Here is a 15,540-nt window from a genome sequence, read left to right as displayed (position 1 = left end):
GGAAGGAAGGTTGGGCAATCCTACTTCCGTAGTGATACTGCCTCGGAAACCCAAGGAGGGGTCGCTATGAGTCAGGGCTGACTCGACAGCACATAACAACAACAACAACAACATGTAATACATTATCACAATTTTAAAAAGTATCTGGAAAAAAAATAAATTGGGAGATATCATATACGGAAATGAGAAACATACACTAATAGAGAAGAGGGCAACTGTAGGGGGAGAAAAGGAAGAATTCAACATAAAATAACGAGGCTAAAACGAACTGTTGTTTAAATCATAAAGGCAAAAGGTGGGAGAGTCCTTGGGGGAAAGAGCAAACTAAAAGAGTTCCCAGTATATGCTTATGTTGGCCTGACAAGAAGAGAAGGAGCCAAGGGCCAGTCTGGCTGTTTCACATTGTACTCTGCTGAGGAAGATTTCTCTGCTTGTAGTATTGTAATACCCATGTGTGCACTGGTTGAACAATCAATGTATGAAGCTAGAAAATTCTAGAATAAAAGAATCTGGCTAGTCCTTGCCATTTATAATGAGATTCAGCCACCTGTGGTCCAGGCTTGCCCTGTAGTTGTCTCTGCTCCTAGAAGTGGAGAGTAATTCTAGGTGGTTTGAATAGTAGAGTGCGAGGGAAGGTAATCCTCAGGGACTTAGAGGAAGTGTCTCTGAAGGCTGGTCCTACATTAACCTAAGCCTCACAACAGCTGCTTCAACAGCATTATCTTCAGATATCTTCTGTAATACTGAGCATATATTTAGATCTGCCCATGCACGGTTGAAGAAGTGGTTCTGTTACTGTGTCTTTCTAATCTTTTACTGCATTTTTTTGATCTCTGTTACAGGAACTCCATGCTCCACTGACTATTGTTGCAGATGGGCTTTTCTCTAAGTTCAGGAAAAATTTGGTCTCCCATAAAGTTTTGGTTTCATCTCATTTTGTTGGCTTTCTTATGAAGGTACTGTAGGAGTGTGATTATAGAAAAATGAAAGCAACATAAAATTTGAAAATTATTAAAATATTTTATTTTATTTTTTCTAGAATGCACCACAGTTTAAAGAAAATCATGCTGAACTTATTTTAACTAATCCGAGTCCAGTTCTCATCTATCAGATTTCATCCAGTGAAACTCGAGTACTTGTTGACATTAGAGGAGAATTGCCAAGGAATTTAAGAGAATACATGACTGAAAAAATTTACCCACAAGTACCTGGTAAGAAATAGGATTCCACTCCCATTGCATCTACAGTCTGGAGGCTAATCCACAGAAGGCTACCCACAGAAGGCTGTCCAACTCCAGATCCTGCTAAAGTGGTTTCTAAAGTAGGCCAGAGATAAGTAGGTAAGGGTGGTTGGCAGGCAGTCAGTCAGCAACACTGGAGCTATACTGTTTACACTAGCACTTTAAAAAAAAAAAAAAAAGTTTCAATGTTTTTTTCATATTAATAATTATAGTTTTTAATATTTGATATATAGTATTACTTAAGGTAGTCCAGACATCAATCTTAGATGTTTACATTCTTGAAATATCTCTTCGACTTAACTATATTTGTGCTTGGGTTTTGTAATGATGGCTGCCATTTATTGAATGTCCATTACTGAAGAGGTGTTTTATAAACATTATTTTTGTTGTGTATGAGGTAGGCATTATCATTATTAGCCATTTAATACAGGAGGAAACTAAGGTTCAGAGATCTTCTCCAAGGGTAAACTATTAGTAATGACAGAGCCAGTGTTGAACCCAGGTCTCTGGCTCATAGTATTTTTTTCTCCATTTACTGTAGACTTGGTGTTTTCCCCAGTCCAGTGATTAATTGGATCAGGCTGCTTTGAAATCATATGAGAGATCAGTTTTAGGTTTATATTACGATTAGTTAGGCCACAGAGGTTCACTTCCTTGACATAGGGAGTCTACACCTTCATTCCCGTATTACACTGGGAACTGTATGAAAAGTTCATTTTCTGTACAGGAAGAATCACAGAACTTTGAAACTAGAAAGTATCTTAGAGATAAGCTAGTTTAACCTTACCATTTTTGAAAGAAACTGAAGTTCAGAGAGGTAGCCCTGGCCTGTTACTGTATACTAATTCTTTTTCTGGTGTACATACCCTCTTGGTGTTTGTGCATTGGTAGTGTATTTTCTCTGGTATTAGCAGAACTTGGGGTGATGATTAAACTGACTATTAAACATGGTAACTGTCAGAGTTAACATTTGGAAAAGAGGTGGGTGGTTTTCTTCTAGCTCATCTTACCTGAATTTGCCTCATTCTGCCTGTAAAGTTTTGTTCATTCAACTGTATGTCTTTATATTTTCTCTTAGATTCTTTAATTGGTCCTTAACATTAATGAATAACGAGGTCATATGAAAAATTGAGCAGTAAAACAGTTCTTGATTTAATTCAAAATTTGTGTATAACAACTCTTAACAGATGTATAGTAGATATTTGTATCCTAAATGAAGATGTGAGATAATTTGAAATTAAAATGATACAATCTGTTTACTTTGGGGACTGGGGTTTATTGCAGATCACTTGAAAGAACCATTCTTAGAAGCCATTCAGAATTGCCGACTGAGAACCATGCCAGCAAGCTTCCTTCCTTCTTCACCAGTCAACAAACGAGGTACCATCTTTTTGGACAGATTTTATAAAACTAAAAAAAACCCACTGCCATCAAGTTGATTCCTAGTCATAACAACCCTGTAGGACAGAGTAGAACTTCTCAACAGGCTTTCAAAAGCTGCAAATCTTTACAGAAGAGAACTCCCTTATTTTTCTCCTAAGGAGCAGCTGGAAGGTTTGAACCACTGACCTTTTGGTTAGCAGCTGAATGCTTTAACTGTGCCACCAGAGCTCCCTTGATTTTATAATGATGTCACTAAATGCTATATATTTGATTAAACTTTTACTGTGAGGAATAACATGGGACAGAGAATTGGGTGCTGGGGATTGGCACGTTACTACTGTTATTAGGTGCTGTTGAATCAGCTCTGATCCAGAGTGACCCATGTACAACAGAATGAACACTGGCCGGTCATGCACCATCCTCACAATCCTTGCTATACTTAAGCCCATCATTGTAGCCACTGTGACAATCCAGCTTGTTGAGGGTCTTCCCCTTTTTTGCTGACCCTCCACTTGACCAAGCATCACATTACGAGTACACTGAAAAGTTTTAACAAGGTACAGGTGTGATTAGATTTGTGTTTTAGAAATCTCACTCTAACATTGTTTCGGATGCTTTGGAGGACAGTGGGGAGGCCATTTCATTATTTCAGCTGAGCAGTGATAAAGGCCTGAAGTAGGGGTATGGCAGTAAAAATGAAAGGTCAGGAGTGGATCTGAACAGTATGTGGGATGAAGAATGCATCAAACTTGATCATGAGTTGGCCACCATAGTAAGGGACAGTGAGGCCTCTTGGTAGATTTCAGGTTCAGATGCATGGTGTTTGGCTAGTTTTGCCAGCCATTTGCTAATGTAGGAAATACAGGAAATGGTGTAAGTTTAGAGAAGGTTTGGGAGAGGTGATGAGTTCATGTTGGGACATAGTAAGATGTGTAGATGTGTAGAATACCATTTAATGTGTCTGGAACTCAGAAGAGAGCTTAGAATGGGAGCTATAGAAAAACTCTGGTTCCTGACTGTAAAGAGATTGTAGTCTGCTCTTGAAACACATACATGGTAAACTCTAAATTATTCACATGAACTATAATGCAGAGCAGAATGAAGCAAATGCCAACTCGATACAAACCAGCAAGTGGTGGGAACGTAATCTAACTGCTGGGATTGGGGTTGTGCCTTGGGGAAGGAAGAGAACAGTGGGACACCGTTTGTGGTTTTTTCATGAAGGCAGTAGATTAATAAAAAAAATCAACATCTAGAATCCACTGTTTTATATATTAATACACATTAGCTGTAATTACATACACTCTAATTATAAATCTGTATTATGACATTACAGGAAAAAATTACTCGTAATTTTACCATCTCAACACTATTATTATGGTTGTCTGTTTCTCTCACAGATAAAGAAGAGTTTTGTGTAGAAGTCACTAAGTCACAGATCATTAAGAGGGAAGTAGAGGGTTGGGGATCTCGGAGTCAGACAGCCCACTCAGGAGATGGGCCTGGAGCCAAATTGTGCTTTCTGCTTCTGCAGTTTTGATTCAGTGGGACTAATTTTTCAGATAAGGTTTGGTCAAGGTTTATTCTCCTAAATTAATCCCTCATTTCACTTCTCCATGAGCTACAGCATAGCTGGGTGTAATTTTCCCAGAGTCCTTTTCTTTCCCTTCAGACATTTCTATAGTATGCTGACAGTGAACATTGCTGTGAAATGCCAAGACACCTTGTAGGTGGTTTTCCTTGTAGAAGTCTTGCTTTTTATCCCTAATGCCTGGAGAGTCTTTTTTTTTTTGCCTATTATTATTTTTGAAAGAGACCTTATAAATATGTTGACATAGCTTAACATTAGATCCACATGTGAGTTTCACGAGACCAGGGGCCATTCTCTTGTTCTTACTGCATCCTCACTACCTGGCACATAGTCCCAAAAACCCAAACTCACTGCCGTCGAGTTGGGTCTGACTCATAGCATCCCCTCCTTGGGTTTCTGAGGCAGTATCCCTACGGAAGTAGATTGCCCAATCTTCCTTCCAAAGAGTGGCTGGAGGGTTTGATCCACCAGCCTTCTGATTAGCAGTCAAGTGCCTTAGGCAGTATGCTACCAGAGCTCCTTACGCCACCTTAAGTACCCAATAAATATTTGTTGATTGACTCAACTCTTAAATTTTTGGTTCCTCAAATTTTAGTCATAATTTTTTCCCTTGTATTTCCACATTCTTTTTATCCTAGCTCACATCAATGATTTTTATAAACAGAGTAGTCATCTTTTTTTCTTTTTCCTCAAGGGATGCTTCAGGTTGTCATAGTTTTAATTCTCTCTTCATAGGTGTTCTTCTTTTGGGAGATGCACATAATATGAGGCATCCTCTTACTGGTGGAGGAATGACTGTTGTTTTTAAAGATATAAAACTATGGAGTAAACTGCTAAAGGGTATCCCTGACCTTTATGATGATGCAGCCGTTCTCCAGGTAAGATATTAAATTTCACTTTGATAAAAATGTCTCAGGTACTTCCAGTAAGATGGAGGAATAGGCAGATAAGCGACACAGACCGTCTTCAACAAAGAAAAGAAAAACCAACAGACAGAGATACAGAAGATAATCCTGGAGCCCTGAGCTTTGAAAAGAACTATACAGAAGTGGATCAGGCACCAACTAGTGGAAAAACCTGAACGAAAACAGTGAGTGCAGAGATAGTCAGCTGCGGACTGTCAGCTACTCTGACAGGATCAATAGCCTGAATACTTTCAACTGGCCTTGGGACCTGAGAATTGACCTAAAGATCAGCCCTGGTCACCAAGGGCTGCAGGGATGACTGCTCTGGTGGCCTATGACTAGGAAGGAAAACAACAGGGAAGGAGACAACCTGAGCTGTTGACTTTCTACTGTCCAGAGGGTGCAGCCATTTTGGATATTTAAAGTGACCGAGGGTGCAGCCATTTTGAATGTTTTCAAGTGGTGGCCATTGGATATTTAAAGTGACCGAGGGCACAGCCAGTTGGAATTTTTACAAGTGGCAACCATTTTGGATTTTAAAGTGATAGCATTCTCATTCGGATTCCAGGGACCTAAGAATAGGCTCTGTTTGCCAAAGTTGCTAGGGACATAAGAGAGGCTGACAACAGGAAAGGAGACAGGTGGTGAGTGTATAAGTGCTGTCAACTAGTGAATAGAGGAGCACACCACAGTACCCTGTTTGCATAGATAACATACAAGCAGAACAAAATTAAAATCATTGGCAAGTCACTCCAACATACAATCACCAATTAAATATAAACACAAAAAACATCACAATGCCTCAGAGACAACAGAGCATCACAGTCCACACAAAGAAGCAAGATAAGGGAGGAGAAACAAGGGATCAGACTACAGACCTAAAACATAATCCCTGAGGAAGATGCAGCATTGGAACTCCCTGAGAAGGAATTTAAAAGAATTATAGTTAGGTATCTTTGACGACTTGAGAGGGAGATCAAGGGAAACACAGAGAAAACCCTAGAACAATTTAGAAAGACAATACAAGAACAAAATCACAAAATAAATGAAAAATTAGAAATGATACAAAATCTACACATACAAATCCAGAAGATTAATACTAAATTTTCAGAAATAGGTAAGACATTGAATGGGCAAAGGAGCAGAATTGAATCAATGGAAGACAGTATTAAGGATACTGAAGGCAAATACCTAAACACTTTTTTGGAAAGGGATAAATCAGAAAGAAAATCAAAACAAAGTGAAGAAAGCCTGGAATAACCTGTGTGTAATTGGAATTCTAGAACAGGAAGAAACAAAACCACAGACAAAACTGTCAAAGATTTATTGGAAGAGAATTTTCCTGGCATGATGAAAGATGAGAATATATCCATTCAGGAAGTCCAATGAACCCCAAACAGGATAGACCCCCCAAAAATCACCCAAACATATCATCATCAAACTCACCAAAACCAAAGGCAAAGAAAGAATCATGAGAGCAGTATGGGAAAAAAGAAAAGTTACCTACAAGGGGCAACCAATAAGACTAAGCTTGGATTTCTCAACAGAAACCATGCAGGCGAGAAGACAATGGGATGGTATATATAAAACACAGAAAGAGAAAAATTTCCAACTAAGAATTATGTACCCAGCAAAATTGTCTCTCAAATATGATGGTGAAATTAGGACATTTCCAGATAAGCAGAAATTAAGGGAATTTTTTAAAGCCAGACCAACTTTACAAGAGATGCTAAAGAGAGTCCTTTGGACAGAGAAGCAGCAACAGCCAGCAACAACTGACCATTAACACACATGATGATATAACCCAGAAACAAGCCAGCTATGGAAGTATCCAAAGTAAATACGCCTACACGATTGGAAACGGAATCAGAGACATCAATTGACAAATGAGGACAACTACAAACCAAAAAGAGGGAAAAAACTCATTACAGAACTTCTAGATGGTAGGGAAGTCAAGACAACTACAAGATAGAATGGACTGTTCTAAACTTGGAAAGAAAATTATAAATCACAGGGTAACCACAAAGAAAAATGATAAATTTTCACATCAAAATAAAAAAGAAGACCAGCATAAAATTCAGCAAATACTAAAACAATAGCAATAAAGGAAGTGATAACATGATTCATAAACAAAATGAGCTCAGCATAGAAAATCAAATGTAACAAAGAAATCCTTACCATGAAAAAGTACGTAACAAAAACGACAGCAACAAATTCATATTTGCTAATAATTACATATTTGGTGAGGGACTTATCTCTAAGATTTATAGAAAACTCCAGTGCCTCAGCACCAAAGGAATTAACAATCCAATTGAAAAATGGGCATAAGATATGAATAGACAATTCACCAAGGAGGATATTCAGGTGGCCAGCTAATAATATATGAAGACATGCTCACAATCATTGGGCATCAGAGAGCTGTAAATGAAAAACCACAGTGAGATACCGTCTGACCCCAGCACTGATGCCATGGTTCAACGAGACAGAAAATAACAAAGGCTGGTGGAGATGTGGAAAGTTTGGGACTCTCATACACTGCTGGTGGGACTATGAAGTGATACAACCACTGTGGAAAGCAATATGGCGATTCCTTAGAAAGCTGGAATTGGAGATACCATTTGACCCAGCAGTCCCATTACTAGGTATATATCCTGGAGAGGTGAGAGCCAGGTTAGGAACAGATATATGCATATTCATGTTCATTGCAGCACTATTTACAATAGCAGAAAGATGGAAACAACCTACGTGCCCATCAGTGGAAGAGTGGATGACCAAACTATGGTACATACACATAATGGAATGCTGTGCAGCACTAAAGAATAATGTAGAGTCTGCAAAACACTGCATAATATAGATGAACTTGGAGGACATGATGCTGAGTGAAGTAAGTGAATCACAGAAGGACAAATATACTATTAGTTGTTGTGGAGGGTTAAGGAAAGGTTTATGTATGGAGGGAAACTTTCTTTGTTGGTTGCCAGGGGTGGGAGGGGAGGGAACACTGCATAAAAAAAAAAACAAACAACATTGACCCATGTCACTTTAGGTTGGTATATTTCACTGTACATAAATTATATTTCAATAGAATGCATTAAAAAAAAAAAAGATTTACCACCTCAGAAACCCAAGATTGCTGTGAAGCGAATCGACTGGAGGGCAATGAGTTTTAGTTTCGGTAGTCAATTCCAACTCATAGCACCCCTAGAGGACAGAGTGGAACTGGCCCCACAGGGTTTCCAAGTCTGTCAGTGTTTACTGAAGCAAAGCCCAAACCAAACTCACTGCCGTGGAGTTGATTCTGACTCACAGCACCCCTAGAGGACAGAGTGGAACTGCACCATAGGGTTTTTCAAGACCTCATCTTTCTCCCGAAGAGTGACTGGTGGGTTTTAACGGCCAAACTTTTGGTTGGCAGCTGAGTGCTTTAACCACTATACCACCAGTGCTCATATATGCAGAGACAGACAGGAAGGGAGAGAGGGAGGATTTGTAGGAACAACAACAAAAAAGTGTCTCAAAACTATTTCTTTGTGAGGTTGAAAGATGGGATTGAGATCTAAGCTTGATGCTTAGTAATGGTTCTTATGGGGTCCTGTTTGGGCTTAAAGAAACTGACCTTCAACTTTTGAATCTTCATGATGCTAAATTTCTCTGTCACAATGTTGTGAAACACTGTATTTCCTGTACCACTTTGCTTGTTCTAAATGTAGCTTCACATAACCTGTTGCTCTGGAGATGACAGGGTTTTGTGAATGATGAACACACACACTTTCTGCATTTTTTGTAGAAAAGCCTCAGGATAAGGATCCATTTGAGGGATTATAAACATCAGTTTGTGCTTGTGTTTTTTTCCTTACCATATCATATGTGATCTTTTTCCTTTTTTAGGCCAAGAAATCATTCTACTGGACAAGAAAAAAGTCTCATTCCTTTGTTGTGAATGTCCTTGCACAGGCTCTTTATGAATTATTTTCTGCCACAGATGGTAAGTATAGATATTCCTAATGACCACTACTGAATTTTAGGTTTATAGCATAGGAAGGGAACTTTTAATTACAAAAAAGCTTGTGATTAGGCCAGAGATACAGTACCTGAGTTTGCAGACTCCCAAGGTAGACGTTTTTAACTTCATCTTTAGGCAAGACTTTTAGCTTATAATCGTCACTTATCTACCACTTTGTCTGGGAATTTTGTTGCGTTTCCTTAGATAACATTAATAGTAATACTTAAGTAACAAAATTAGTTTTAATTCCTCTGGCCTAGCCAGATGACGCATTTTCCCAAATGCACAAGATTGTGATGGAGGATCTTCTGGTCATGTATTAAGAGGCAACACCAATTGCTAGTCAGTCTTCTCTGAACACGACTTTCAATCTCTTTTCAAAGTAGTATTTCATAAAATGAATGAACTTCATATCAAATTTAGTTTTTTCCCTATGAAAGTGTACAAGTAGCAGAATGCATCCACCCATTACTCATTAGAAATATTTCTAAGTTTTTTGTTTCCATATCGTGGAGAGGTGAAGTTTACACTAAGGCAAACGTGGCTTAGAAGCAGAGTTAGCAGTGGTGTCAAAAGGAACCCACACCAGTGTGCCAGTCAGCTGGTTAATGAAACAGACACTTCATTTTTCAGGTTATCTCTGCTTATAAAACACGATGCACTACAAAAGATTTCTGTAGCCACCACTCTTGCTGAAAGAAAAAGACATCTCACTGATAGTGATTTATGAAACAAATCTCATAATTGGCATGGAAGTTAAATGGCTGGTTGGGCAAGTGAAAAGGAGAACCAAGCTCTCAATTCAGGAGTTCTTACAGAATTTTAATCTGCCAACAGAACATTAAAAAAATTATGGAAGAAAGAGCTTTAGGAGAGTAAATGTTTGTCTACTAATCCTTTTTTTATCTGTTGTGAAGACAAATCTGGGCATGCCTAAAAAGAACATTGATTCTAAACTATTAATAAGGTCATTGATCTATTACACTGTGTTGTGAGGATTTCATAAGTTACTCTGGAAGCATAGTGCCTAAGACATTTGACTGCTAACCGGAAGGCTGGCAGTTCAAACCCACCAGTCACTCCTCAGAAGGAAGTTTGGGCAACCTACTTCTGTAGTGATACTGCCTGGGAAACCCAAGGAGGGGTTGCTATGAGTTGGATCCAACTCCACGGCAGTGTGTTATGTTTGTTGTGTATGGAGACATAGGTATTATTCATTACTATTCACAGCCAGTCTTTTTATTTGATAATTTACTGCTCAATTGGAGATGTGGGTTGGGCATTTTAAGAGTGGGAATGTTACTAGAATTGTTTTTATGGAACAAAAAGTTTACAAGTATTTTCTGCCATATGATGAATTCACAACATAATTAGGGAACTATTTTTTAAACCAAACTTCTGAGGCCTAAATGTTTAGTATATTAACAGAAAAGAGTTTATTCATACTTATATTGCTTTCCATAATGTTTGATGATAGAATTTAAAAGAAATCCTGGGTTGTTGAAATTTCAGGACTGAACTTTGTCTTTTAAATTATGTGTAAGATCTGCTATTTGTTCTGTCTTCAACACGTCATCAGTGCCCTAACATAAATGTGTGAATATTGGTTGACAGTAATTTTTCTATTTTATTTTAGACTCCCTGCATCAGCTAAGAAAAGCCTGTTTTCTTTATTTCAAACTTGGTGGAGAATGCGTTGCGGGTCCTGTGGGGCTGCTGTCTGTGTAAGTGGGGCGCAGTGGGTGGAGCATTGCAGATTTTCTTAGGACAGTCCAGTGTGCAGTTCACTGCACAGCTCTCTTCCTTACACATCTTGTTATCTTTTTATTCATTAGCATCTCATTCACAAGGTAGCCCAGAGAAGGGATAAAGGCACCATTTAGTTCTGTGCTTTACCTCGGGGAAAGAGCATTGAAGAAATGGTGGTAGAAGAGGCTGCTTGCCTGTGAACTGATTTATGCCCGTGATCTGAGCTGTGGGAGCCGTGGAGAACCAAGAACTTCATATTTAAATATTAATTTGATATAAGTACAGGGGCTTATGAAACTCTGTGATAGTTTTGATGGTGCAGACATGTGGTACTATTTCTCAAACAGTCTGCAAGGTGGAATTCTTTTCTTTGTTTCATTTATAGCCTGAATGTGAGGATTGTTGAAAAACCTAGACTCTGTAGGCCTGGCCATCAGGTGTTTCTGACTAGGATCTCAAAATTAGTGAAAGAAACCGGCTCAAAGCTGAAAGGAGAGACACATTTTAAGTAGTTTTTGTTGAAAAAGAAATTATTTGTCCCTGCTGTGAAACTTAGTAGGCAGACACAAGACTGTAAACTCCCCCAAAATGTAGAATGTGTGTTAGATTTATAGATGATGCTTAATGGGTAACTCTGATATTAAAACCCAGAAACCAAACCATTTATCGTCGAGTTGATTGTGATCATGGTGACAATTTATGTCAGAGTACGGCCGCACTCTGTGGCGTTTCCAGTGGCTGTTTTTTCAAAGGCAGATTACCAGGCCTGCCTTCTGAGGCACTTCTGGGCAAATGTGACCCTCCAGGCTTTTGGTTTGCAGTGAGCAGGTTACTCATGCACATCACGCAGGCACTCCCACCTTTTATATTAGAGGATTCAGAACTGCTATCGTTTTTATGAGCAGATATTAATGACTGGGTCTCACCATTTTTTTTTTTTTTTTAACAGATTGTCTCCTAACCCTCTAATTTTAATCGGACACTTCTTTGCTGTTGCAATCTATGCCATGTATTTTTGCTTTAAATCGGAACCTTGGATTTCAAAACCCCGAGCCTTTGTCAGTAGTGGTGCTGTTTTATACAAAGCATGTTCTGTATTATTTCCTCTTATTTACTCAGAAATTAAGTACTTGGTTAATTAAGCTTAAAGGAGAGCCATTTGTGAATGAATATTTGGAACTCCCCGAGTCCCAAGAGACTTTTGCAAGTGAATGTATATAGCATATACTATAGTACTTTTCAAATGTAAATTCTTGGACCAAAATTAGGATTAATTTGTTTTGGAAGTTATCTGTGTATAAACATGTAAATAAATCCTTTAATTTGCAATTTAAAATGAAGGGTGAAGTAAGTGAGAGATGTAAAAGAAATGATTGTGAAATTAAGCTAATACTAAGGAACTGAATTCACCATCTGGTCTGCATCATTGTGGGACATGCAAATAAAGTGAAGAGTGAACTGTCCTGTGCTTTGTTTCTTTTTGTGGATTTCTGTTCATAGCTTCTTGATGATGATAAAACCCAGAATATCTTTCTTGCTCTTATCCAATTTGTTGATGTCGAAATGGCCACTGTAGGATGGCAGCTCCCTTTTCAGAATAATTTTTATGCAGAAGTGATTTAGCGCTTATGGCTAAGCTGGTACCAGAAAGAAAAAGAAAGCAGCAGCTGTGTTTTAGCCATGTAGTTGTGGGGAGCTAGGGCAGGGCTCAGGGGTACACCCTGGCTGCTGGGGAAGGAAGAGGCTGGGAGGAGCTGCTGTAGTTAGGGAGTCCCACACAAGGGATGCTGGGGCTCCCCAAGGGTAACTGGGATTGGAAGATGATGATGAGCCTCAGATAGGAAATGTGTCTGGGTTGTGGGTCACGAGGGGGTGGCCACTCCATGTGCCTATTAGTTTGGCTATCCGGCCCACTGCACTACCAGATTCTCACCTTCCAGACAAGGCTTTTCCATGGTGAATGTACAGCTTTTGAAACAAGCAGAAAGCAGCAGCACAACTTTGGGTACAAGCATTATTATTTTGCTAAAAATGTGGGAATTACACAAATAGTCCTTTTGAACATAAAACTAAATGGATTTATACATAACAATTACATTCAGCATTTATAAGAGGCAGTACAAAAATGTATTCTGCATCCACATGATACAAATTGCATAAACTACCATGATTTAAATCATATTAATTAACTAGTGCTGTGAGATACATCTTACTCAGAATGTCTGATGTTTCCCACAATAAAGGGGAAAAATGCAGTTCTGTGAGCACTTGAGTTTCTTTTCATTTGCAGATTTGGCGTAGGTGGAAAGATTTAAGAACAATCCTTTCATTGAAGAAGTCGGAAAAAAATGTTATAGGACTGTTCTGAACTCATCAAAAATGAAATTGGGCACATGTGCTTCAGCAACCTATGAAATTAAACAGGAAGAGGTGAGTTGTTCACAGTATTAGGATTCAGAAGAAATGAAAAATTTCCCTAAATTTCTCCTATTTATGGGGCCTCAAAATTAAAAGAACTCTGGAGTAAGGTGATCACTATTTTTTTCAAAAGTACTTACTGTGATGGAGAAGGGAGCAGCATTTTAGAGAATGAGCTATGGGGCTTCCCTCCTCCTGAGTCTAGGGCCACTATTACCATTTTTACCAAAGGGCTATTAATACTGTTCTTTTCCTGTCTATCACTTACCCTTCTGGGCAGCTTTGTGTACCGAACATAATCCTCCAGGAACAGAAGGGCACCCACAACATCTGCAGGCATTTCAGGAATTTTCTGGCTGTAAAAGACAGTCTAGGTCAGTTAACTGCTTTGTGCATCATATACCCTCAGTCAGCATATGGAAGGACATAGTAACAAAAACCTCCAAAAACCCATGGCCATCAAGTCGATTCAGACTTAAAGTGACCCTATAAGACACAGGACAGTAGAACTGCCCCATAGTGCTTCATCTTTCTCCCATAGAGTGGCTGGGGGGTTTGACAGCTGAGAGCTTTAACCAATTCACTACCAGGGCTTCTTAAACAATAGATTAGCAAATGCAATCAAGGAAGATAAACAATAGATTAGCAAATGAAATCAAGGAAGAAACATTTATGGAACAGTCTCGATTCAGATCAAGTCATGCTGGTTACACATCTGTAGGAACTTAACCTATAGGTGGTGGTGGTTGTTATGTGCCGTCGAGTCGGACCCGACTCATGGTAAAACCTCAATGTCTCTGGTTTATGTGACTTCCCAGTATGGCCCCTGCTTTGTGTCTAGATTCATCTTCCTCAGCTGTCAGGTTCTTGAGGAAGCCATATTCTAACCCTTCGTAGCTTTATTTTCTGTGCGTGCTTATTTGAAAACAAACTCCCAAATAGCTTTCAAGTGCTAGCTTGGGCACTTCCTCTGGAAAGTCCTCCCTGGGAAGATGTTCTTTTTTTTTTTATGATTTCAATAGCAGACTCGTAGAGACCCTATAGGACAGAGTAGAACTGCCCCATAGGGTTTCCAAGGCTGTAATCTTTATGGAACCAGATTGCCACGTTCTCCCATGCAGTGGCTGGTGGGTTTGAACTGCTGACCCTTTGGTTAGTAGCTGAGTGCTTTAACCACTACACTACCCTTCAGGGAACAAAGACTTACTATTTTAGAATGGGAAAAGGAGTTAATAGATGGACATCGGACACACTGGGGGACACACATAGGGTCAGACTGCCTTCAAGAGCAGGTTTTTCCCTTTCAATCCATAAACTAGAGCAAAGGGAGCTCAGGTGAGAGAAGTCTCAACAATGAAATCCTAATGATCACAAACGAGGCTAGTTGGAAAGGACAGTGGGAGGCACCTAAAAACCTAACGCATAGTGCAGGCCCACAGAGGGGTGGGGCCAAGGAAGCCACAGAGCTAAGGAGAAACCAAGACCAGTGTCAGTGAAGCTCATGCTGTGATTAGCTTAGGCTGCCCAACAACTGAGAAAAACAGGAGCCTGTGCTCAGTTCGCTTGTTTTTAAAGCAAAAACAGGCGGCATAGGCTTCGGTCTCATGCTGCTTCCTCTCTGCTTGTCAATTAGGAAGATGAATCTGTAAACTACAAAGGCTAGGGTGAACATAACGGCCTATATAGTTCGGTATTTTAACAGTCTGAAGATGTGCTGAACTCCTATCTACATTAATGATACAGCTGGGGGGATAGCTAATATTGATGATACAAACAATTCATGCAGCTTTCACATTACAAAATAAATAAAATCAACTTTTTTCCTACCTTTTCCTCAAGTTGGTATCTTTTCATCTTTTCATTATCTAAGTAACATATTAAAAGTGCTTCTATAGTGAAGAACACCAAAGACACGTGGAAATAATTAGCCCAAGGGATGAGTGGACCATGTGAACTTCAGCCTACATGACCAGGAGACCAGAACTAGATGGTGTTCGGCTACCACTGTCAACTACATGGAAAGGGATCAAAATAGGAGACCCTGGATAGAGTGGGAGAAAAATGTAGAACAAAACTCAAAATCATGAAACTATGGCCCTGAGTCACCCTTGGGCTTGGAACTGAACTCCCATGGCTTGTCGCCAAACCACAGACAGGTATGTAAGGCGAACATTTCAACCAGGTAGGCACACTCCTTAGAACAATCAAGCAGGAGCTCAGAAGGGCAGTATTTGCACAGGGAGACAGCTC

General features: G+C 39.4%; 2 protein-coding genes across 2 annotated transcripts in view; one reads left to right on the top strand and one right to left on the bottom strand.

Annotated features, from left to right (window-relative positions):
- Positions 1-12,014, top strand: part of SQLE (squalene epoxidase) — a 24,009-nt gene extending 11,995 nt beyond the window's left edge. Inside the window, exons 5-11 of the mRNA XM_007943403.2 lie at positions 843-956; positions 1,040-1,211; positions 2,526-2,621; positions 4,951-5,093; positions 9,009-9,105; positions 10,760-10,847; positions 11,822-12,014. Of these exons, the coding sequence (XP_007941594.1) occupies positions 843-956; positions 1,040-1,211; positions 2,526-2,621; positions 4,951-5,093; positions 9,009-9,105; positions 10,760-10,847; positions 11,822-12,014 (903 nt within the window). The remainder of the gene's footprint in view (positions 1-842; positions 957-1,039; positions 1,212-2,525; positions 2,622-4,950; positions 5,094-9,008; positions 9,106-10,759; positions 10,848-11,821) is intronic.
- A 1,209-nt stretch (positions 12,015-13,223) lies between these two features.
- The window catches only part of WASHC5 (WASH complex subunit 5), a 58,201-nt gene continuing 55,884 nt past the window's right edge, over positions 13,224-15,540 (bottom strand). The window contains exons 27-28 of the mRNA XM_007943402.2: positions 13,559-13,646; positions 13,224-13,280 (exon numbers count right to left, since the gene is read on the bottom strand). Coding sequence (XP_007941593.1) covers positions 13,224-13,280; positions 13,559-13,646 — 145 coding nt within the window. The remainder of the gene's footprint in view (positions 13,281-13,558; positions 13,647-15,540) is intronic.

Source organism: Orycteropus afer, unplaced genomic scaffold (genome assembly GCF_000298275.1).
Source record: "Orycteropus afer afer isolate SDZICR_OR568_19922 unplaced genomic scaffold, OryAfe1.0 scaffold00106, whole genome shotgun sequence".
Lineage (NCBI taxonomy): Eukaryota > Metazoa > Chordata > Mammalia > Tubulidentata > Orycteropodidae > Orycteropus > Orycteropus afer.
Note: the sequence above shows the minus strand (reverse complement) of the source record. Positions and strands in the feature narration are given on the sequence as shown.